At 37.7% G+C, this 22,239-nt stretch overlaps 1 protein-coding gene and 2 pseudogenes across 1 annotated transcript; 2 read left to right on the top strand and 1 right to left on the bottom strand.

Annotated features, from left to right (window-relative positions):
• Positions 1 to 4,398: 4,398 nt before the first annotated feature.
• LOC148118518 (ubiquitin carboxyl-terminal hydrolase CYLD-like) lies at positions 4,399 to 5,126 on the top strand (annotated as a pseudogene).
• A 364-nt stretch (positions 5,127 to 5,490) lies between these two features.
• Positions 5,491 to 21,911, top strand: LOC148118516 (ubiquitin carboxyl-terminal hydrolase CYLD-like). The gene is made up of 7 exons (XM_087900220.1): positions 5,491 to 5,515; positions 6,044 to 6,346; positions 8,552 to 8,657; positions 15,258 to 15,356; positions 19,468 to 19,584; positions 20,571 to 20,941; positions 21,757 to 21,911. Exons 2-7 carry the CDS (start codon positions 6,206 to 6,208, stop codon positions 21,865 to 21,867), a joined length of 945 nt encoding a protein of 314 aa, XP_087756346.1. The 5' UTR covers positions 5,491 to 5,515; positions 6,044 to 6,205; the 3' UTR covers positions 21,868 to 21,911.
• LOC148118517 (small ribosomal subunit protein eS7 pseudogene) lies at positions 17,225 to 17,809 on the bottom strand (annotated as a pseudogene).
• Positions 21,912 to 22,239: the final 328 nt, after the last annotated feature.

The raw sequence follows: 22,239 nt of genomic DNA, 5'->3' as shown, positions 1-22,239 counted from the left end.
GAAGGAACAGGGTTTGTGCAGCCAGAGGGAGCAAGCGGGAGGTCCAGTCTGCTCTGCTTTTCTAAATACAGTTTTCCAGAGAGTTCCTCATTTGTAGGGTTCCGACAGTCATCTTCTCCTGAACTGACGAACCAGCGATGTGTGATCTCCACACGCTCTCTGCCACTCCGAGAGGTCACATCTTCTCTCCGGGCCCAGACTGGTGGCAGCAGGGTGGGAAATCTAGACCCACGCAGGTTAGAGTTCTGCCTGTGTGTCACCCTCCTGGCTCGCCAGCTGTCATGGCACAGGGACTCTGGGAGTTGACTGGAGGCCAGCATAGCATATGCAAATTTGATCAGGTTGCCTTTTGAATGAGTTAACTGTCATGAATAACAGAAAAAAGGGCTCCATAAAGTTCTTCATTCAACTTTATTATTTGTAATAAGGGAAATTAACTGTAATGTGTTTCAAGCCTATTCTTAATATGATTCTTGTAAAGAGGGAAGGTCACACATGTTTCTTATATTTGGATAATACCTTAAGTATTTTGTAATATTTGCTTTGACTATTCTAGTTGTCTGTTGTGACCTACCCTGTTACTGAGTATAAACTCAGGTTTCCTTGTGCAAAAAGTTGGCAGACTTTCATCACTCTCTGCTAGTTCACTTTAAAAATGGTGTTTTAAAACTTCTGTTTGTTTCCAGAAACCTTTTTACTAGCCAAAAAACTATCTTTTTCTTTTTTTAAACTGTGTACTACTTCCATTAATGAGTTGCAAAAGGCAATTTTGTAAGCAAATTCATTTAAAATATAATATCGTAAAACAAATAAAATGATTTGTGTTGATTTGATAATGTTTCATTAACACTTATATTTTTCATTTCAAGCTGTGGCACTAGTTGTTAAGTTAGAGAATCAATAGAATAGGCAATTTCCAGCTTACTATTTAAAGATCCCTGGTTTTAGAAAAAAATTATTTAAAAAATAAAATAGCTCTGAAATGTTTTTGACCAAAAATTTTGCACTTTAAAGAGATCCTCAAACAATAACTCACTACTTTTTGATTGTTTCAACCTCTGGGAACAGTCTCAAGAATATCTTTGTAATAAGGCTTTATGCACCTTATTTTTCAAGACCCTTCTAGAATTTTCTGTTCCTTTTGTTTTTGTTGCTTTGCTTTTTTAGACACAGAAACATACCTCATCACCTCACTTCTTAGAACTGATTAGAAATAGTAAATTGGAAAGCAAGGAGGCCACAAAAAGAGTCAAAGACAGACTGCAGGAAACCACAGAAAATGGCTGATTGCAAGAGGGCCAGTATAGTATAGACTATGATTTATAGAAAACAGGAAAGGGAGCCAGAAGACAGGATGGAAAGCTTTTTAATGAAATAAAAATAGACATATATTTTGAGGCTCACTAATAATAATTTATATTCCTAATGATTCTTAGCAATTGAGGAAAAAGTAATTTCCTTTCTTGAAAAAATGCTGACATATTAATAGCATTTAGTAAAACCAAACAAAACAACAACAACAACAACAAAAGACCAAACACTTTATCTTGGTGCCTCAGAGGCACAGAGGCACATTAAGGGGTTGGGTAGCTTCTTTGGTGCTTTTCTTCTTTTTTGAGGGATTTTGTTTATGTGGGGCTAAGATTGAGGTGTCCACAGGTGTGTTATGTAAGTGGCAGCTATAGATTGATTCCGTTTCTGTTGAAGTAGACAGTGCCCTCCAGTGGAGTTATAGACACATTACAAAAGGAAGCAGAAAGAGGAGCCGTTCAAGCTGCCATGGGCTTCATCCATTTTCACCAAATATTGCACAGATGCTTTAAGTGATGGTGGATTGGAGGAGCGCTGACTTTAGCCTGTCTTGGGCGATTTATGTCTCTCCTTTAGACTTAAGGAGGAAGAGACTTGTGAAAATGTTACTATGATGGGACACTTTATCACCTAAAAGTGTTTTCTAAGAGAACTGTTACTCTGTGTGTTGAATTGCCTGGTTGCTTAATCATTGAGTCAAATAATACAGTTTGATGCTTTAGTTTTAAGTTTATTTGATTTGAATTACAAGAATAAAATGCTTACATAGTATAATTGTTATTAATTGCTGCCTTCAACCACAGGGCTGGAGAAGGATATCTCTGTCTCAAAGAAGTGTGAAACAAACAAGCACTGTTTTTGGGAATCAAGTAGCTACATCCTTATGACAGAGATACATGGAAACCATTCTTTTCATGGAGATAATTAAATAAGTCCTTCATTTTAAGGAATGAAATTGAGTTTTTAAAATTTTTCTTTGGCAGTTAGCCTCTATGCCATGGGTTTCTGAACTGGTTTATACCAGGCATGGATTCCCTCTACCAGAGCAGGCCTCAAATTCAATAGAGCATGGTTGACTGAGTCCGTCACAGTCTTGCCTGCTTGGTTAGTATTGTAGTCCATAGGATTCACAGCTGGGCCAGACCACTGACGTCCTACTCTGCCTACCCAGCCTGCGTAGCACCTTTCAGCACTGTGAAAGCTAGTCAGAGGATGATGTGTCAATCCCAACTCTAGCTTCATGTCTTGGTTTCTCTGTATCTTACAGCTAAGGAATGTGGTGTCTTAAGTAATAGAATCTCATCATCTAGTTCTGGTGGGCAACCAAGAGGACTGGCAAGAGTCTGGACTGTCTTGGAGGCATATGGAAGCTCCCTGCCTAACAATTCTTAAGGAGGTATTCCTACATCTGGCACTGGGATTTTTGTTTAATAACCATGACTTTCAGGGGTAGCATTATTTAGTCAAGCAGGATATCCCCCTTATAAAGCTAATTTTCTTTTAACTTATATTTCTAAATTGGCTTATGAAATAGTATATGTTTGACTGGAAAAATGGCTTAGCAGGTAAAGGCGCTTGCTGCCAAGCCTGATGACCCGAATTTGATTCCTGGGGCCTACATGTTGGACAGAGAGAACCGATTCCTGTGTTGTCCTTGTACCTTTACATGTGAACTGTGGTATTTGCGTGTAACAAGAGTGGACAACTTTGCCTTGCTCCTGATTTTAGTGGGATAGCGTCAAACTTTTCTTCATTTAGCCTGGCGTTGACAATGGGCATGTCATTTACAGCATTTGAAGTTATGTTGTTTTAAGTCATTAGTTAAAGTTGTCTTTAAAAATGAGGCTACAAATTGTAAAATTATTTGTGTAACAGTTTTAAATGCAAGTTAAATCTGGAAAGTAATCATTTGTATATTCTTTCCTTTTTACATAAAAATTGTGGTATAAAGCCCACAATTTATAGATATAGGCATCTATAATTCAGTATAATTTATAGACATTAACATCAAAATCAGATGGGCTAAAAATCTTGGAACAATGTAATATAGTCATATATCATTATTGCATTGTCCAAATTTTGATGCTACAAATAATTTCCTAATATATATGTATATATATATATTCAAGATTATAATATTTAATGCTTGTGATTTTAAGAAATTAAATAGTAGTTATAATTAGTATAGTTAATATCTCCTTGTCTAAGCACAAAAGGTATATGAAAATGAAATTGAGGAGCTAAAGAGATTGGTCAGCAGTTACTGCTCTTCCAGAGGACCTGAATCCTGTTCTCTTCCCCCATGGTGGGTGGCTCACAACTGTCTGTAACACCAGCTGCTGAGGATCTAACCGCCCCCTTTCGGCCTCTTGGAGTACACACATGTGCCATACAATCACAGAGATACAACATATATATGTAAATAAAAATAAAATATATGAAAAAATAAAATTGAGTGAGATAATGTTCCATTACCAAAATGAAGCTTATCGATAAATGAATTTTGGATAAAGTTTCAGAATGTAATATTGTCATATTTTTAATTGATTACAAGATGTTTGATACTGTAATATGTTACTTTCTAAGTTACACGTTTAGAAATAGCCTTTTTAATTTATAAGATTATGTGTGTTTTCTCAAATATTGTATCTTATTCATTCAAGTTAGACAGAAATGCTACTTTGTAAAGTTTAGAAAAAGTCTCAGGGTTTGTATATTAGGATAATCTTAAAGTTTTTGTTAGATTCTAATTTTGGAATTTTGGAAAAGTCGTTATTGTTTCTATGGATGCTTTGTTGCTGGAGTTCTTTAAAAATGCAGTTACAGTGGACACAAGTCATATGGGTCTTTTAGCTCATTGAGATATTTATATAGTCAAATGAGATTTTAAAAAAATCTTTAGTTTTATTTTAAGGTTGTATTGAATAGAGTCTAAAGTTTGTTTTGCTTGTTTGCCAGGCACTTTGAATTGCTGTCTTTTTACAGCATGGACACCAGGTTGTTAACAGCTTGCTTTGGGACTTCCAGTAACTTCATTTTTGGGGATTTTATGACAGATTTGCTAGTGGCTCCTTTTTGTGAGTTGATGTTCTGAAGTTCCTGTCACAATGAGTTCAGGCCTATGGAGCCAAGAGAAGGTTACTTCACCTTCCTGGGAAGAACGGATTTTTTAACTGCTTCTTCAAGAATGCGGTGTAACAGACAAACAGACACAGAAACTCCTAAAAGTACCCAAAGGAAGTATAGGACAGTGCATCCAAGACCGTTCTGTGGGGCATTCAAGAGTTCCTTCTGCAAAAGGCAAGAAAAGTCAGATTGGATTACAAATCTTAGAGCAACCACACACAGTTCTCTTTGTTGATGAAAAGGATGTTGTAGAAATCAATGAGAAATTTACAGAGTTACTGTTGGCAATTACCAACTGTGAGGAGAGGCTCAGCCTATTTAGAAACAGAATTCGATTAAGTCAAGGCCTCCAGGTAGACGTAGGCAGCCCTGTGAAGGTACAGCTGCGATCTGGGGAAGAGAAATTTCCAGGAGTTGTACGCTTCAGAGGACCTTTATTAGCGGAGAGGACAGTTTCGGGGATTTTCTTTGGAGTAGAATTGCTGGTAAGTTTGATAGGACATTTGAGAGAGAGAGAGGGAGAGAGGGAGAGAGCACATGAGAAAGCGAGCGCGCGCGTGAACGAGAGACCAAGAGCACATATTTTCCCCTTTATAAGATTTATGTTTTCTGTTTGTTTTTAGTACAATTCTCAGGATGGACCTCAGGGCCCTCTGCCACTGAGCTATATAGTTCAGCCCCAAAATTGAGAGGATGTAAAAACAATCCTTGAAAAATTTAAAAACTTATCTCTTACAGTAGAAATTTACAAGTCATTATTCTGGACTTCATATCTTAGAAGTTTTTAAGTTACCTATATTAAAAGTTAACCTACCAATTGTAATTATAAACACTTAAAAAATTGTGAACTATCTTGTGATAGTACCTACAGGATTCCCAGTTCTTAGTGTATGCTACTAAGTATAACAGTTTAGAGGTAAGATTTTGAATTGTGTTTCAGCAATGTCAGTTTGCTCATACTTATCCCTGGAATGTACAAACTGCCTTGGAACTTATTTGCCTTGGCAACATATCTAAGAATTCTATATTCCGAACTGACTGTTGGTTCACATTTGGACACTCTCACGAGTAGAGAGAGGTCGTGCTTTGCTTGCTTATTGATTTGGCTTTTTAAGCAGTGAGATAATTAGGCTTCGACTGTCAGTTATGTTATGTACTAGCAGGGTTGCCAGGGTACTTAACGAACCTACATCAAGTTCTCCTAATCTGTTTGTTCCTCATCTGTGAAGTGCTTAGAGCACACATGACTTTTAGTAGTTGTACGGTGGATGGCTGTAGATGGTTACAGTTTGTTCTCAGTAAATGGATGGAGCTGATGCTGCTGTTTGGTTAAAGCTGAATGTCTGTTCATAACAAAAGTCATGGTAGAACTATGTTGTAAATTTAATCCTCACTCTTTCTCAAAAGAATTATGATCTGAAATTATGAGTTAGTTTCATCATCAGATACAGCTTCTTTATTCTTTAAACACCCTAAACCCAACAGCAGCTGCTAGTCATATTTCATATTATGGATGTAATTTATAGTTTCTCCAAAGTAATTTCCTGAAATCCCTTTAATGGATAATCTTTTTTATATCTCTTTTTAAAAAAATGTTGAAAACTAGGAAAAAGGTCGTGGCCAAGGTTTCACTGATGGGGTATATCAAGGGAAACAGCTTTTTCAGTGTGATGAAGACTGTGGCGTGTTTGTGGCATCGGACAAGCTGGAGCCCATAGAAGATGATGACACCAAATTGGAAAGTGATTCTGCAGCTCCGGGGGATAAAATGCAGACTGAACCTCCCCCTTTAGAAATAAAGTCACGAGTTTCACTGGAAGTTGGGGGAAGTGTGGAATCTGGAAGAGTAATATTCTGTGATGTTTTGCCAGGAATAGAGAGTCTAGGATATTTTGTTGGTGTGGACATGGTAAGGATTTTTTGAGTTTTATTATTGTGAATATATATATATATATATTAATTTTATTATCAATTTAGGTATAAATTAAACACTTTGTATTCTTAAAATGGACTAATTTACAGTATTTTAAAGAAGATATTCCAGTTTATCTTTGGTACAGGAACATTACAGTAGGAATTTGAGCAGAAACAATACGTTTACTACATTTTTTCGTGTTTTAATAAACTGGGATAATACTCTCAGTCTTTAAATTCTCCTTATTTTAACTGACCAGTAGACAAAAACAAAAACCAAACCAAAACAATAAAGCAAACTGACATTTCTCTGACTAACCAAGTCCAAATACATTGTATGATACTGTATTTTTCTTTAATTTAAAAATACTTTTGATACTTTTCTGTATATTTGTAAAGTTTAACTAATAATAATGAGTGTATAAAGTTATTAATAGAAAATACACAGGAAAAGAACCATAGTGCTTTTTGAGTTGACAGAGTATTCCCACAGGATTTTCACTGTCTAAAAACTGTTTTCTTATTGTGGCAAACTGTGTATAAGAAAGGTTCCAGCGTAACCATCGTTACCCTCACAGTTCAGATCATTTGGTTTGTTCTTATCATGGCCTCTCCACTGTCTGTCTACAGAAGTTTTTCATCATCCTGTGCTGTGCTCTGTTTCTATTAAATAAATTTTGCCCAGTTTGCCCATGCCTGGTAACTACAGACGGGGTGTTTGCCTGCTGTAGGACCTCAGAAGTGAGGTCATATGGTGTCCCTTGTGTTTGTGTCACTTATTTTATTACTGAATAATCACGCTTGCTAACAATGGATGATTCCAGTGCACATAGTGAATTAACGTGGCCTTAAGAGAATGAGAAGAATCGAGAACATTTTTATCATTGACTGAAAGTACAGGCAAAAGTTCATTATGGATAAAGGAGATTCCTTCATAATTGTTCTTACCAGGGTGTATTAGGAGAGGATATGAGCAGCAGACTCACACAGTCAATATTTTTAATAATCATTTTTATTTATTCATAAATGCTCTACAGAGATGGTTGGGTATGAATGTTCCAGTGTGTTTCTATTACCTTGTACTTAGAAATTGTGTAAGATGGCTCATTAGTTAGGTACAAAATAAGAATTTGCCAGACTCTCACTTTGTGAAATTAGAGCCAGAGGAAGACCCGTGGGTCTCTCAGAATTGTTAATAATTAAGAACAAGAACTCTTTAAATGTGAGTTTAGTGTTTCAGAGGAGTTGTAGACCGGGTAGAGAGAATGTTGGAGAAAGAAGGCCGTTATTCTTTGGACTTAGTCTCCCCTTGCTATAGGTTTCTTGGCCCAGGCTTTAGATGTTACATGAACTGTTTGGATCCTCTCCCTTCTTAATGGTGACCTAGGGGGTCATCTTATTTAGCCCAGGCAGGCTGTCTTGAGACTTGCCTGCCAATTCCACACCAGTTCTGTCCCTCCGTTTGATTTATGCGAGCGTCAGTTCCAAACACTCCCATTAGACTTCTTGATAAGAAAGTTCGTCAAGCCCAACTTTACTCATGCCTGTCTGTTTGCAGGGACACGCTAACATTCCACACTGGTTCTCAGAGCAGTTGTTTTCCAGCCAGCTGCTTGTGCCTCACTAGTAACTCCTGTGGCTGCTTGTTCCTCACTAGTAACTCCTGTGGCTGGTTGTGCCTCACTAATAACTCCTGTGGCTGGTGACACAGTAGAGAATAACTTAGAAAATTCCGATTTTTTGAGGAAAATCTTGTATACCCACAAGAGAATTCTGAAGTAACTGCTGTTCTGTTTATAGAAAGACAAATAGCAATACAGTGAGCACAGTGCCCAGGGGGTGCAAATGTGTGATTAACTTTAAGGGTAAGTTTCTGGGTAAGATAATGCATTCCTAGTAAATTTTCTTTTGCAGACAATGTCTCTTTAAACCTCACCTGGTGTTATTACTGCAGACTAAAGTATGAAAAACGCTTTTTGATTCATTATTTTGTGTGTTTGCTGTAAGTTGATTGTTACTACTTTTATTGTAAAACGTTGTTACTTTAGCAGATATTTCTAATACAGCCTTTCTTTTGGGAAAAATAGTTAACATTTCTCTATGAAAGATATTTTAGGTAATACTTTTGTATGAAATGTTAGTGTTCATATTTATATTTTATTGACAAAGGTATAAAGGTTTACTTTTTTGGCATTTCAAGGATAACCCTATTGGCAACTGGGATGGAAGGTTTGATGGAGTACAACTTTGTAGTTTTGCGAATGTTGAAACTACAATTCTTCTGCACATCAATGATATCATTCTAGGTATGTCTCCTTTATGTACTCAGAAGATAGTTTCTCATGTATTTTGTTATGAGAATGCAAATTTATACTAAAGATGGATCTTTTGAAGTTGGCTTTATATTGTAGAATTGTCATTAATAGACTATTCTTTCTTTTCTCCCGAACCAAGGCAATAAAGGTTATTTCTAAAAAGTATGTAAGTATAGTGAAGTTTATACATTATCTCTTACATTGTCTTCTCCAAGACATTCTAATAAAGAAAGAAATCCTGTCTTGCAATTGGAGGGTTCAAAAATACAAAAAATGTTGTCTCTTGGAGTAAGCGATGAAGCTAGAAGCTTTTAAAAAAATTGGTTATCTCATCTAAACTCCACAGAGGATTCAGGATTCTTATTAAATGATGGCTGAAGTTCCTTTTGTTGTTTTTAATTATTTTTTCATTTATTTTACATCCTGATCTGAGTTTTCCCTCCCTTCTCTCCTCTTGTTCTCCCCACCCGCCGGCCCTGGTTGCCTCCCCTCTGCTTCTGTTCAGAGAGCTTATTTTAGTCCCTGAATTTCTTATTTCATAGAAACGGAAACTGAAGGCTCCTAACCTGCATTCTGCCCTTCCTGTCTACCTGTTGGTATCAAGTCATAAATTAATTGTTCTACAGTTTGAACATGCTTCCCATGCAGCTTTTAGTTTTGTAGCAAGAGGCATGAGGTTCATATGACAGCTTTACTTCAGTTCTGCTCTGAAAAAATCTGACATACTTTACTTTTGATTTCTCTTAAGATATATTTGTTATTGAGAATTTCTATGCATGCATATAATACATTTTGATTATAATACCCCCCAACTCCCCTTGGGTCTCCCACTCCTAATTCTTTTTCTTACTTTTTGGAAACAAATGATTTATATTCAGGGAAAACATATGTGTCCTTATTTTATTTAGTTGTGTTTACTTTTTCATCCATGTTTTATAGACAGCACAGTTTGGGTTGTTTGTGAATTAAAATGTTTTTTTTAATGTTACAATGAGTGCTTATTGTTTAAAATACAGCAGTGTAAAAACACCATTCATTCAGATAGTAGACAGCCCTCACATAGACTTCTTTAGATGTGGATATTTAGGAGGCAAAGCACATAGGCATTCTTGGGGTTGAGACTGTAGCTCCATGGTTAGAATACTTGAGTGAAGCTGTAAGTTCCAGTCTCAGCACTGAACAAAAGTGATGATTAGGGCTAGCAAGATGACTCAGTGGGTAAGGGCACTTACCCTCAAGACTGATTCCTGGAACTCACATGGTAGAAGGAGAGAATGACTCCTGCAGATTGTCATCTGATCTATACATTCATGCTATGGAACATGGGTGCACACACACACACACACACACACACACACAGAGTGATAAATTAACTAAAAAAATTTAAAAAAAAAGTAATACCTATGTAGAACTTTCATTTAATAAGTTGAGATAGATAGTAAATGAACAGAATTATTTAGATAGTAAACGGACAGAATCTGTGGTCAGTAAGATGGTGATGAGGCTGGAGAATGGTCAAACAAGAGGTAAAGAAGATGGGGTGCTGCCCTGTCACATTCGTGTGCTCCCACAGACCCCTGCAGGAGACATTTGAGCAGCACACACAAGAAATTATTTGGAGCTGAATTAAGAGGGCCTGTTCTAAAAGTTGGAGAGTTATGCTGATTTTATAATGCCAACTTGCTGAATGGCTGGGAAGAAGCCCTTGTAATTCTTTTTTTTATTTATAAATTTTTCACAGGAGCCAATTCAGGGTAATACTGCTTCTCTAAGTCATATCTCACTGATTTCACAATTTCCCACTGTAACATGAGGGCCGGCTTGTTGGGGTATCTGTCCCGCCCAGTACCCCACAGCAGGCAGGCCCCAAAGAAAATCACGCACAGGACTCCATCAGGTTATAAACTGATTGGCCCATTAGGTCAGGCTTCTTGTTAACTCTTATAACTTATGTTACCCCATTATTCTCATCTATGTTAGCCATAATGGCTCCGTACCTTTCTCTGCTGGGCAAGTTACATGCTGCCTCTTCGGTGGTCTGTACAGGAATGGCTGAGAGAGAGCTTCTGCTTCCAGAATACTCCCAGTCTCTTTGCTCCACCCCTACTTCCTGTCTGGCTTTCCTACCTATGCTGCCTGCCTGGCCAATCAGCGTTTTATTAAAATATGATTGACAAAATACAGATAATTCTCCCGCACCATTTCCCTCTTTTTTAAAAAAAAAAAAAAACAAAGGAAAATACCCATAATCCATTTGTTGGGAATGTGGGCGTAGTATTCCAGGCTACTTCCTGCTGGTTGGGGGCGCTGATGATCTTATGGGGACCTAAAGAAAATTTAGAGTTATAATCAAGTCCTGACTGGAGTATCCTGTGAATCTTGATCATCTCAGGCAGCAGTCTTGAATCTGTTCTGGATGTAGAACTCAGACATCTGGGCCATCTATTCCTGTCGGAGATTTTTCAGGTGGCCTTCCTTGATCATACTGGATTTTTCTTAACTCAAAATGAATCCACAACCTCTCATTTTCTGTGGAAACAAAAGCAAAATCTCTTCTCCAAAGTAACATACCTTTTGACTTCAGTTTTGAAGCCAAGGTATTTTCAAAATACCTATCTTGGGTTAGTTCAGCAGCATTTATAAACAAAAGTCTTTTAGCAGCTGTTGCTCCTTCCTCAGCATTCAAACAATTCAAAGAGAGAATAATAGCATACAGTGTCAAGATTCTCTGTTTATTTTTCATCTTTATTTTAACCTCTATGTCTTTTATTTTTACTTTTACTTTTTGAGACTGGTTCTCTGTATATCTTTGTCCTGGAATAACTCTGTAGACCAGGCTGTCCTTGAACTTTGAGATCCCCACCATCTCAGCCTCCCCAGCACTGGGATTAAAGGTGTGTGCTACCACACCTTGAGGTCACAGAGATCTGTCTCTGCCTCCCAGGCATTGGGATTAAAGGCGTGTACTACCACACCTTGAGGTCACAGAGGTCAATCTACCTCTACCCCTTGAAGTCACAGAGGTCAATATGCCTCTGCCTCCCAGGCATTGGGATTAAAGGTGTGTACCACCACACCCAACTACTCTCTTTCTTTCCTTTTAACTTTAAGAATGTTAACTTTCAGCCTGCATATACACACTGTAAACCATTTAGAGGTTTTCTTCCTCTTTGAATCTCTCTTTACTGTTTATTTTTTTTTGACCACATGAGTCTTTAATTTACTAAGCAATTTGGAGAGCAGTGGCTTTGATGGCTAGATCCATCTTATTTTTTAGCTCTCCAGTCTCATGGCTGAGATACCAGTCAGAGCTGTGTTTATTGTCATAATTTTATGGCATTTTAAGGTCCTTGTCAGCAAGCAAATTGTAGCATTTTGCTCACAGACCACACTCAGTTGGACTGCCTGCCTGAAAGAGTCAGAGTTTGTCCTGGTAGGACAGCCCAGAAAATCAGCACTTTAAAACAGCGCAGCTTTTTTTTTTGCTACGACTGACAACCGAAAAGCATGTGTTTAGCTTTTTATCAATACTAGTTAAGTGTTTTGTGGCAGGACAATTTAAAAGAGCTGCAAAGTTTTGCAGCTAAAGCTGAGTCAGGAAGCCTCTCTTAGGTGAGAGCACTTGCTTGCCTCTAGCAAGCAGAGCAGACCCGAGAAACTGTTGCTATCAAGAAACCACGTAATATTGTTATTTTGTTTTAGAATTACTTTTTAAGCTGTCTCAGGCTTTATGTGGATACAGTTGTCCCACATTGGGCGCCATATGTAACATGAGGGCCGGCTTGTTGGGGTATCTGTCCCGCCCAGTACCCCACAGCAGGCAGGCCCCAAAGAAAATCACACAAAAGACTCCATAAGATTATAAACTGATTGGCCCATTAGGTCAGGCTTCTTGTTAACTCTTATAACTTATATTAACCCATTATTCTCATCTATGTTAGCCATAATGGCTCCGTACCTTTCTCTGCTGGGCAAGTTACATGCTGCCTCTTCGGTGGTCTGTACAGGAATGGCTGAGAGAGAGCTTCTGCTTCCAGAATACTCCCAGTCTCTTTGCTCCACCCCTACTTCCTGTCTGGCTTTCCCACCTATGCTGCCTGCCTGGCCAATCAGCGTTTTATTAAAATATGATTGACAAAATACAGATAATTCTCCCGCACCATCCCACAAATTCCACTTTAATTAGTAAACAAGTATGTTTAAGCATTTTTTTAAGGATTTTTTTTCAGGGAACTGTCCAGTGGTGCTTTTGAAAGCTTAAAACTTGCGACATTTTTGTGTGAATATAATTATCAATTTTTAGCTATCTTAATTGCATTGTTTTGTGTTTTACATATTATAGTTGAATGAAGTATGTTGTGGGATTGGGAAAATCATTGTTAGTAAAACCATTCAAGAAGGAAGAAGAGGGGCTGGAGAGATGGTTCAAGGTTCAGAGCACTGCCTACTCCTCCAAAGGTCCTGAGTTCAATTCCCAACAACCATATGGTGGCTCACAACCATCTGAAATGAGATCTGATGCCCTTTTCTGGCCTGCAGGCAGACACACAGACAGAATACTGTATACATAATAAATAAATAAAATATTTAAAAAAAAGAAGGAAGAAGATTCCTGAGCTGTGGAGCTCAGAGATGCAAAGTTGGTCGCGTTTTCAGTGTAAATTAAAGATTGATGTGTTCCCTCCCCCAAATTTACAGCTTTCTTTCTTTATATATGTATGCATATGACTAATATATGTTTATATTCCAACTCTAAAATTTGCTTGAATTGTAAATTGTCTTAGATTCTGCAGTAGCACATAATAAATAGAAAGAAGAAAAGTGAAACTCTTTTGGAATTGGGCTGTAACCTTACAAGGATATTTTTTAGCAGTACCCACCTTAAAAATATTTTAATTATCTTCTATTTCAACAGTGGTATAGAATTAAAATAACAAAAAACAAAACAAAACAAAACTTGAGTTTCATGACTTGGGAGTCCCTTGTCAAGATCTTCAAGATTCCTGCTTGTTGTTGATATTATTGCTGGGTTAGAGCAGTGGTAAGAAAGGAAGAGAATGCTTTTTCTCTTTCATAGCTATTGATACTCATAAACCTTGAATAGTAGATCATTAGGAATGATACTGCTTTTATACACATAAATTACACGTATTTGCCAACAAAATAAAACTTGCAAATAGACTTTGAAAAAGTAAAATTATTTAAATGAAAATTAATTTGGTATATTTGAATAAGCCTTCATCTATATTTTGTATCATTAACATTCTTTTCTTGAGGGGAAAAAACGTGACAGTGTCTCCTTTAGTTCCTTAGTTTCTTTATTTTTTCTTGCCCAATTACATCCATTTGTGGGACAGAATTAACATTTCTAGCACATAGGAAAGATTGTTTTTGGAGCAGCTGAACAGTTGGTGAGATCTGGGAAGAATTCTCCCCAGTGAACTATTTCTCACTGTTGGTATCTGGAAACCTTTGCTTCACCCTGCTATAAAAGTGTCCCTCTGTGCACTGCTGTTCCTGATGGTCCAAAGCATTAACGCTGCTGTGACAGCACATCCAGGTTTGTAAAGTTGTGATGAAGTATGCCAATTTGTGACACTCCTAAAGTATGCGTTTCTTTGAGTAATGCATTAAAAGTATACATTGAGCTGTGTCTGTCGTTGTGAAAGTTAAGAGTATAATGCAACTATCAACAACAACTCAGACTACACTGTATGTGCACATTCACAGAAATTTGAAAAGGAAGTCATTTAGTGGGACCCTTTCCTCTTTAGGAAAATCTTTGAATTTAAAAGAAGTTTGCCAGAATTTTTTGTTACCTGTGCTTTGACGTGAAACTTGGAATGCTTTCTTCAAAAAATTTAGTTCTGTATCTCTGGCTTTCTGCATCATTGATTGGTGTGTAATTCTCTGCTTTTCCTGTTTGCATTTGTTTGTATACTTATCTGTGTTATTCTTGGTGTATGATGTGTTTAAAGGTGGACACATACTTAGTACTGAGTGCATTCCTAACTCTGATTTGTCTCCTACCCAGGTTTTTATCAAGCTGTGTTGTGTGAAATACACTGATCCAGCATACTTACTTGGGTGGCTGAGAAAGTTTTATCAAGTCAGTTTAGTGCATCACATTGTTTAGAGGTTATCCAGGCACGTGGGCATGTAAAGGCTCCAGTTCTTACAGCAAATAAATTGTCCATGTTTATCTTGGCACCCTCCATAAATGCTTGAGTGTAAAACACTGTAATGTGTAGGGTTGTGCTGGGCATGCTGATCTGGAAAATGTAACAAAAATTATGAATAAGGTTTTCTTTAAAGCTTTTTAAAACTTCAAATAAAATTGACTGCATCCGAATAACTTTTCAAAAATTAAAGCATTTTGATAACTGATGATTATATTTTCTTACAGAAATTACATTTTTAAGTACAGTGTTGATGTTTTTTTCACCTGAGAAATTACTTTTCTGTTGTGGAGTCTTTAAAGAGAATCTGTAAGACTATAATGATTGTGCTTTTTTTGTTAGAAAAGATTTCTTTTTTATGCTAAACTATTTTTCTTCCATATATATTTAAAAAGTATGTTTACTGTTTCAGAGAGCATGACACCGGAAAGAAGGCCTCCCAAACTTGCCTTTATATCAAGAGGTGTTGGTGACAAAGTTTCATCTAGTCTTAATAAACCAAAGGTTACAGGTATGGAGGACATTCTTGGTAGTCTACATGATAATCTGATTCTCCAAGATGTTAAATAAGCTATATAAGCTATATATACATACATACATACATATAATTTGTTCCTACACTTTATGTAAACTAAAATTTTATGTACGTGATTTTAAGTGAGGATGTAGTAAAGAAACCACCGAAATGGCCAGCCTAGGAGTTGTGGAGGGAGATTTTTATTTGGATAACAGAGAGACAGAACAGCCTGCAGTGTTACATGCCTTCAGTCCCAGCACTAAGGAGGCAAAGGTAGGTGGATCTCTGTGTTCGAGGCCAGTCTGGTTGACAGAGCAAGTTACAATGGAAAAACCCTAGAGAGAGGGAGGGAAGGAGGGGGAGGGAGGCAGGGAGGGAGGATTGGACATGACCAGGACTATCTGCAAGAGAAGTGAGAATAGTGGGGCAGGGGGAAGTCTTGCCTTTATATGGAGAACAAATGGGTAACTGAGGGTAGGGAAGCCCATGAGGTGAAGGGAATTTAAGGTAGGGAAGAGGTGAGAAAAGCTAGGATGGGCTGTGAAATGTGTAACAGGTACTTGTGATATTGGTGGGGCCTGGAGGCCAGAATGTACTTTGCTAATGCTAATAGATGCTACAGATAATCATGTCTCTTCTGCCAGTGGTTAGGGAAATGACTCCTTTTGGTAGAGAGGAATTGACTTCACAGATTCCTAAGGAATGCTTTTTGTCTAACCACCAGCAATCCTCCTATAGTCCTTTGGGGTTGGAGGAAATAGAGTTTTCTTTGGATCTGATACTAGGGACATGGAGACATGGAAAGTCCTGAGACTTGCTAGCTATTACTAGCTGGTCAGCATGCCTATCTTAATTGGCAAATTTCAGGCTAATGGAGAACCTCTTCAAAAGAAAACAAAAGTCAACAAGATGGCTCTTGAGGACTAACACACACACACACACACACACACACACGCACACACGCACACACACCTGCAGACAAACCCACATGTCACACACACAGAAAAGATACCATAAGATCACTACTCTCAGATATAAAAAAGCTATAGATTTCTTGTTTGTGGTTGAGCGCCTTGCTAAGTTTCCTGTGCTGACTTTAAACTTCTGGACTCTGGTGATCAGCTTTCTGAGTAGCTGGCTACAGGTGTCCCACATAAAGTATGAGTTAAGTTATGGGGTACAGAGCTTTTTGCTTTACATTAAAAAACCATTGGCTTCACTGTGAGCTGTCGAATTCCTACTGATCACTATGAAGTGTCCTTGTAGTTAATACAGAGGCAGGGAAGTGTCTGTAACTGTTTGTGATGCAGGTATAATTTCTCCTTATTTATCAGTCACCCTATAAACCAATGGTTCTCAACTTTCCTAATGTTGTGACCCTTTAATACAGTTCCTCATGTTGTGTTGATCCCCAAACATTGTTGCTATTTCATAACTGTATTTTGCTACTGTTATGATCGTAATATAAATATCTGATATGCAGGATGTCTGACATGTGACCCCCAAAGGTGTCGCTACCTACAGTCCTACAGGTTAAGGACTGCAGCTATAAACCTATGAGGTATGTGGAAGCTAACAGAATGAGAATTACATGTTCTCTACTGGTATCATGGGGAAGTTTCTGGAAGAGAAATAAGTTTTACTTAGCGTTTTGAAATTCACCTTGTATTACATCTAGTTATCAAGACCCACATAATTAATCTCTAGTATAATTTGTTCTGCAATAAATATAATTTGTGAGAAATTATGGTGTTTTGTTTTTTCAGACATGGAAAAAATAGAACTTTTATTACTTTTTTTTGACTATGAATGACACTTAATTCACTTATTTTCTTTATGACTGAAACTCTGGGAATTCCAGATTAACATCCTTGCCCGTGGGCTTCTAATACATACCAGAAAATGTTTCGACCTGTGTTCTGCTTGTTCTGCTGAGCTTTGTCTAAATGAACCTTTAGGAGCTGACTGCCATCCATTCACACGGACTATCCACAGTTTCACTTGGGAAGAACAAGTCCCCAAGGATGGCGTCATGTACAGATGCCAGGGTGCTGCTTTTGGGTGCTTTTTTGCTTATTTTTTTGTACATTTTTTCTGAGTTGGCTTGGGCAGAATCTTCCTCGAGCAGTGAAGACTGCATGCTTGCCACTAAACTTTTTCTCTAATTCATGAACCAGCCAGACTTGGATTTTCTGGAAAGATTTCTGCTGAGAAACTGGTGCTAAAATAAGGATTGCTTTCTGACCATTACCAGCTTCAGTTTCCTTGGCTGTGGTGGGTGATACTGAGTTTCCAATCTGTGCCTTGAGATCTGTGTTCATCTCTAGCTTGAGCAGTGCATGAGAGATGCTAGACTCAAAGTCATATGTCTTCTTGTCATTGGGCTTCATAGTCTTGGTGCTTGAGCTGATCATGGCCTTCTCCTGAAAGGAGGAACGTACCACTGGTCATGTGGGTCGTGAGCTGCATTGTCAGGCCATTGACAGGAACAGGCCGAATATTCCACCACATCCCTACCGAGGGCACAGGGTAAACTGCAAAGAACAAGAAATTGTGTTAATAAAATTCTAAGATGTTTATATTGTAAATCTAAAAAAAAATAATTTCTTTTGTATTGTTGGGGATCAAAGTCAACAAAACCTTATAAGCTAGGCAAGTACTTTATTACTCAGGTATTGTTCCAGACACTGAAATTACTTTTTTATTTTTTATTTTATTTATTTATTTATTTATTTATTTTGGGGTTCTTGCATCAAATCTAGCATCTTACACAAACTAATATAGGACTCTGCTACTGAGCCACATACCCACCCTAAACCTGAATGTTTTTTAACTTAATTTGTTCATCAATTTGTATTATCACATTTGAAGTTTATGAAGGGGAATTATAATCATGAGTCACTTATTAATGGGATGAGTTCTGAGAAGTGCATCATTCAGCAGTTTTTTTTTTTGTGACTATTGTATGAGACCTCTTGTTTGTTCCCAGCTGCTCAGCCCCAAAATAATCACACAGAAACCATATTATTTGCAATACTGTTTGGCCAATAGCGTAAGCATATTTCTGGCTAACTCATCTTAAATTAACCCATCTCCATTAATCTATGTATTGCCATGAGGCTGTGGCTTACTGGGTAATGTTCCGGTGTCTCCAGTGGGGCTACATGGCTTCTCACTGACTCTGTGCTTCTTTCTCCCAACATTCAGTTTAGTTTTCCCCACCTAGTTCTATTCTACTCTATCAGGCCAAGCCAATTTCTTTATTAACTCATGGTATTCACAGCATGCAGAGGGGAATCCCTCATCATGTGACCATCATAGAATGCACTTCACAAACCTTGGTGAAAGAACTTTGTGTATGTCTAGGTTTTACAACACTGCTGGATGTTCTTTTGTTGACTGCAATGGGGTTTCATCCTGTGAGTCGTGACCCTTTTGGGGTTTGAATGATCCTTTTATTGGGATCGTTTAAGACCATTGGAAAACAAAGATATTTATATTACAATTCATAACAGTGACAAAATTGCAGTTGTGAAGTAACAACGAAAATAATTTTCTGGTTGGGGTTTGCCACAGCATGAGGTATTATGTTAAAGGGTGGCAGAATTAGGAAGGTGGAAAACCACTGTTATATGGTATGAATGATAGAGGTTAAATTTGTGAGCCAGTAATTTCATCAAATTGAAATAAAGGTGACATTGAAAAATAGACTACATGGAATGATTTTTTTTTGAATCCAGGTTTCTTTAGATAGTCTGTAGTGTCCTGAACTTGCTCAATAGACCAGGATGGCCTCAAACTCAGATCTGCCTGCCTCTACTAAGTGCTGGGATTAAAGGTTTGTGTCATCACTGACCACCAGAATGGTTTCTTAGAGCTTTAATATCAATGGCTAATTTTTATATTAATTTTATAACTCCTACTCTCTTCTGTGTTGACTAATTACCAAACTTTTAAAGCCGAAGACAATACAATACTATGTATATGTATATTAGTTGTGTGAGCAGTTGTTATACCATACACATGTTAATTTATTTGTAAAATTTCTTTTTGTAACATATTGGCTTTTTTTAAAAAAAAAACAAAAACTTTTCTTGTTCCATAGGATCTACCTCAGACTCTGGAAGTAAAAGCAATTCTGAATTATTTTATACCTTAAATGGATTATCTGTTGACTCACAACAACAATCCAAATCCAAAAATCAATGGTACATTGATGAAGGTAATCTATAATTTTAGTCCTCTTTATAATGATATCCTCTGTTTAATATGTAAGGGGAAATGACTTTTTCATCAATATATGTTAATTTTGGAAACAGTGAAGAGATCATTGCTAATATGACAATATTGCTGAACTAAAATATTAAACATAGTTTGAACTACACTGTTATTAGGGTTGCGGATACATTTGAAATATGTTAGTAGTCTGGGTTTTGTTTTGCTTTGTTTTTATACCCGAGACAGGGTTTCTCTGTATAATAGTCCTGGATGTCTTATAACTTGCTCTGTTGACCAGACTGGCCTCGAACTCACAGAGACTCACCTGCCTCTGGTTCCTGAGTGTTGAGATTAAAAGTGTACACCACTACGCCCAGCTGTCTGTTCTTATCTCTTAATACATCTGCTTAGGATCAACTGTTTCTAGAAATGAAGTGACTCATTTAAAGACTTGCCTATCTTTCTTTCAAACATCCTACCTTTTCTTGTTTCTTAGATATCATTCTCCTTTCATGTATTTATTTCCTTCATCTGTTCAGCAAATAGTTATTGAGACATTCTCAGGCTACAATGACAAAGAATAAAATAGATATAGCTCCTTGCCTGTTTGAAGTTGTAGTCAGAGTGTTTTAAATGTATTTTTTTATTTGAAAGATTTATTTATTATGTATTCAGTATTCTGTCTGTGTGTAGGCCTGCAGGCCAGAAGAGGGCACCAGACCCCATTACAGATGATTGTTAGCCAGCATGTGGTTGCTGGGAATTGAACTCAGGACCTTTGGAAGAGCAGGCAATGCTCTTAAACTCTGAGCCATCTCTCCAGCCCCCAGAGTGTTAAGATAGAAGTTTTACAGTGCTTTGAAGCAGACTTGCAAAGGGATCATGTGATCAGATACACTAGAACTTTGTATTGTTTTTAGAGATGCCGTTATATTTAATGTTCTTGAACAGCCTTTTCTAATTAAGGACAATTTTTCATATTTGTTGAAGACCCTGCAAAGTCACTTACAGAGCTGTCTCCAGATTTTGGACATTCATCACCTCCACCACAATCTCCTTCCATGAACTCCTTATGCAACGAGAAAACATTTCACTCTCTACCGTTCCTCCTGACCAAGACGCCCAATACTAATGACAGCATTCCTCACAAGCCACTGTCATTGTCAGTGCAGTCTGTGATGGGCAAGCTGAACAGTACACCTGTCCAGCAGAGCCCGCCCTTGCCCATCTCTTCTGGTAAGGCATACGGCCTAGAGGTGGGCTCACTGGTTGAAGTGAAAAAGAATCGCCCAATCTATGGGGTTATCCGTTGGATTGGCCAGCCGCCTGGGCTCAGTGACGTGCTAGCTGGACTGGAACTGGTAATTTATTTTGGCTTGAAATCTATAACTTTTCTTCATGAGGTTTTAAAACTAGGTTTTCCTCTATTAGATAATTTCTTGGGAAGTTATTTTTTTCTCAAAAAAAAAAAAAGCCAGTAGTAGAGGAAATATTATAGTATTGCTTACCTTCACCCTTTGCCATTCCTCAGGCTCTCGCCCACTTATTCCTCATGTTTGTTTGTGATCAAGGAATAGATTGATTTTTAGGCTAGAACATGTAGTCTCCACACACAAACAGAATGCAGCAAAGAAAGTCCAGTGATCAGCTTTCCTTCTTATTCCTTAGCCTCCTCCCATTGCAGTCAGTTCAGCCATGTGACTGACTTTAAAATTAATCATCATGTTTGGAGTCTTTGGGAGGGGAAGGTTTTATTTTTGGGCCTGAAAAAAGCATATTGTGTGATATTTCACAACCAGGAGGGAAAACTTGAATAAATTTAGCTATTACCTGAATATAGTTTTTAATTTTTTTTCACTTGTCTTCTTGCTGGTGAGGAACTAGTTAATTTATCTACTCCTGCCCCTTGATTTTAATACTTTTGAAATGGCTCAGGGAAACTCAGTAAACCAGGGAAGTTCTAAGCATGTATTTTGAAAGGAAATGCATCAAATACTTCCCGGAGGGCTAAAGAATTACTTTCTTAAACCACCAGGTGAGGGCCAAAGCACCAGTTAGTCAGTCCCTTTTCCTTGGTGCTGTTCTGTTCAGAAAAGATTTGAAAAAGAAATTCAGAAAAAGTGAAAACTCCATAGCTCTTCCAGGTGTAACACATACCAAAACCTTTCTTTTTCAGGAACACAAACGTGCAGGCTGCACAGATGGCACGTTCAGGGGCAAGCGCTACTTCCCCTGTGCCCGGAAGAAGGCCCTGTTCGTGAAGCTGAAGAACTGCAAAGGACGCTAGGTTTGTGTCCTTGCAGGCTGTCTCTAATCAAATTGAAAGATGTAATTCTTTAGGTAATTGGATACTTTTAGTGTATTTACCCATCTGGAATGACTGTTTCTGGCTACTGTTCAGTACCTGAGGTGACAGTGTTAAATGAGTCATTTACTTGCCAGTGTTCATCGAGTTTCGAAGTTGGTAAAGATTCTTACTTGGTGCATAAGAGAGTTGTCCTAAGAGGAGATATGTTGAAAGAAGAGTTAGGAAAAGTGTTTAGGATCTAAAGAGTGAAAGGCAGTGTTTTTTCTTCTCTTTCATTGATTATAGACATTAAATTGGCAGTATGGGTGGTAGAAATGAAAATGTGGTCCCTTTAGCAATAACTTTCCCTCC

Source organism: Myodes glareolus, chromosome 22 (genome assembly GCF_982192425.1).
Source record: "Myodes glareolus chromosome 22, mMyoGla1.1, whole genome shotgun sequence".
NCBI classification, from domain to species: Eukaryota; Metazoa; Chordata; class Mammalia; order Rodentia; family Cricetidae; genus Myodes; species Myodes glareolus.
The sequence above is the reverse complement of the archived record's forward strand: the minus strand, read 5'-3'. Positions and strand labels throughout refer to the sequence as shown.

Coding starts and splice junctions, on each gene's coding strand:
- LOC148118516 (XM_087900220.1), top strand. CDS start 6,206: ATGCAGACTGAACCTCCCCCTTTAGAAATAAAGTCACGAGTTTCACTG. Junction 6,347..8,551: donor ATTTTGTTGGTGTGGACATG/GTAAGGATTTTT, acceptor TGGCATTTCAAG/GATAACCCTATTGGCAACTG. Junction 15,357..19,467: donor TAATAAACCAAAGGTTACAG/GTATGGAGGACA, acceptor CTTGTTCCATAG/GATCTACCTCAGACTCTGGA.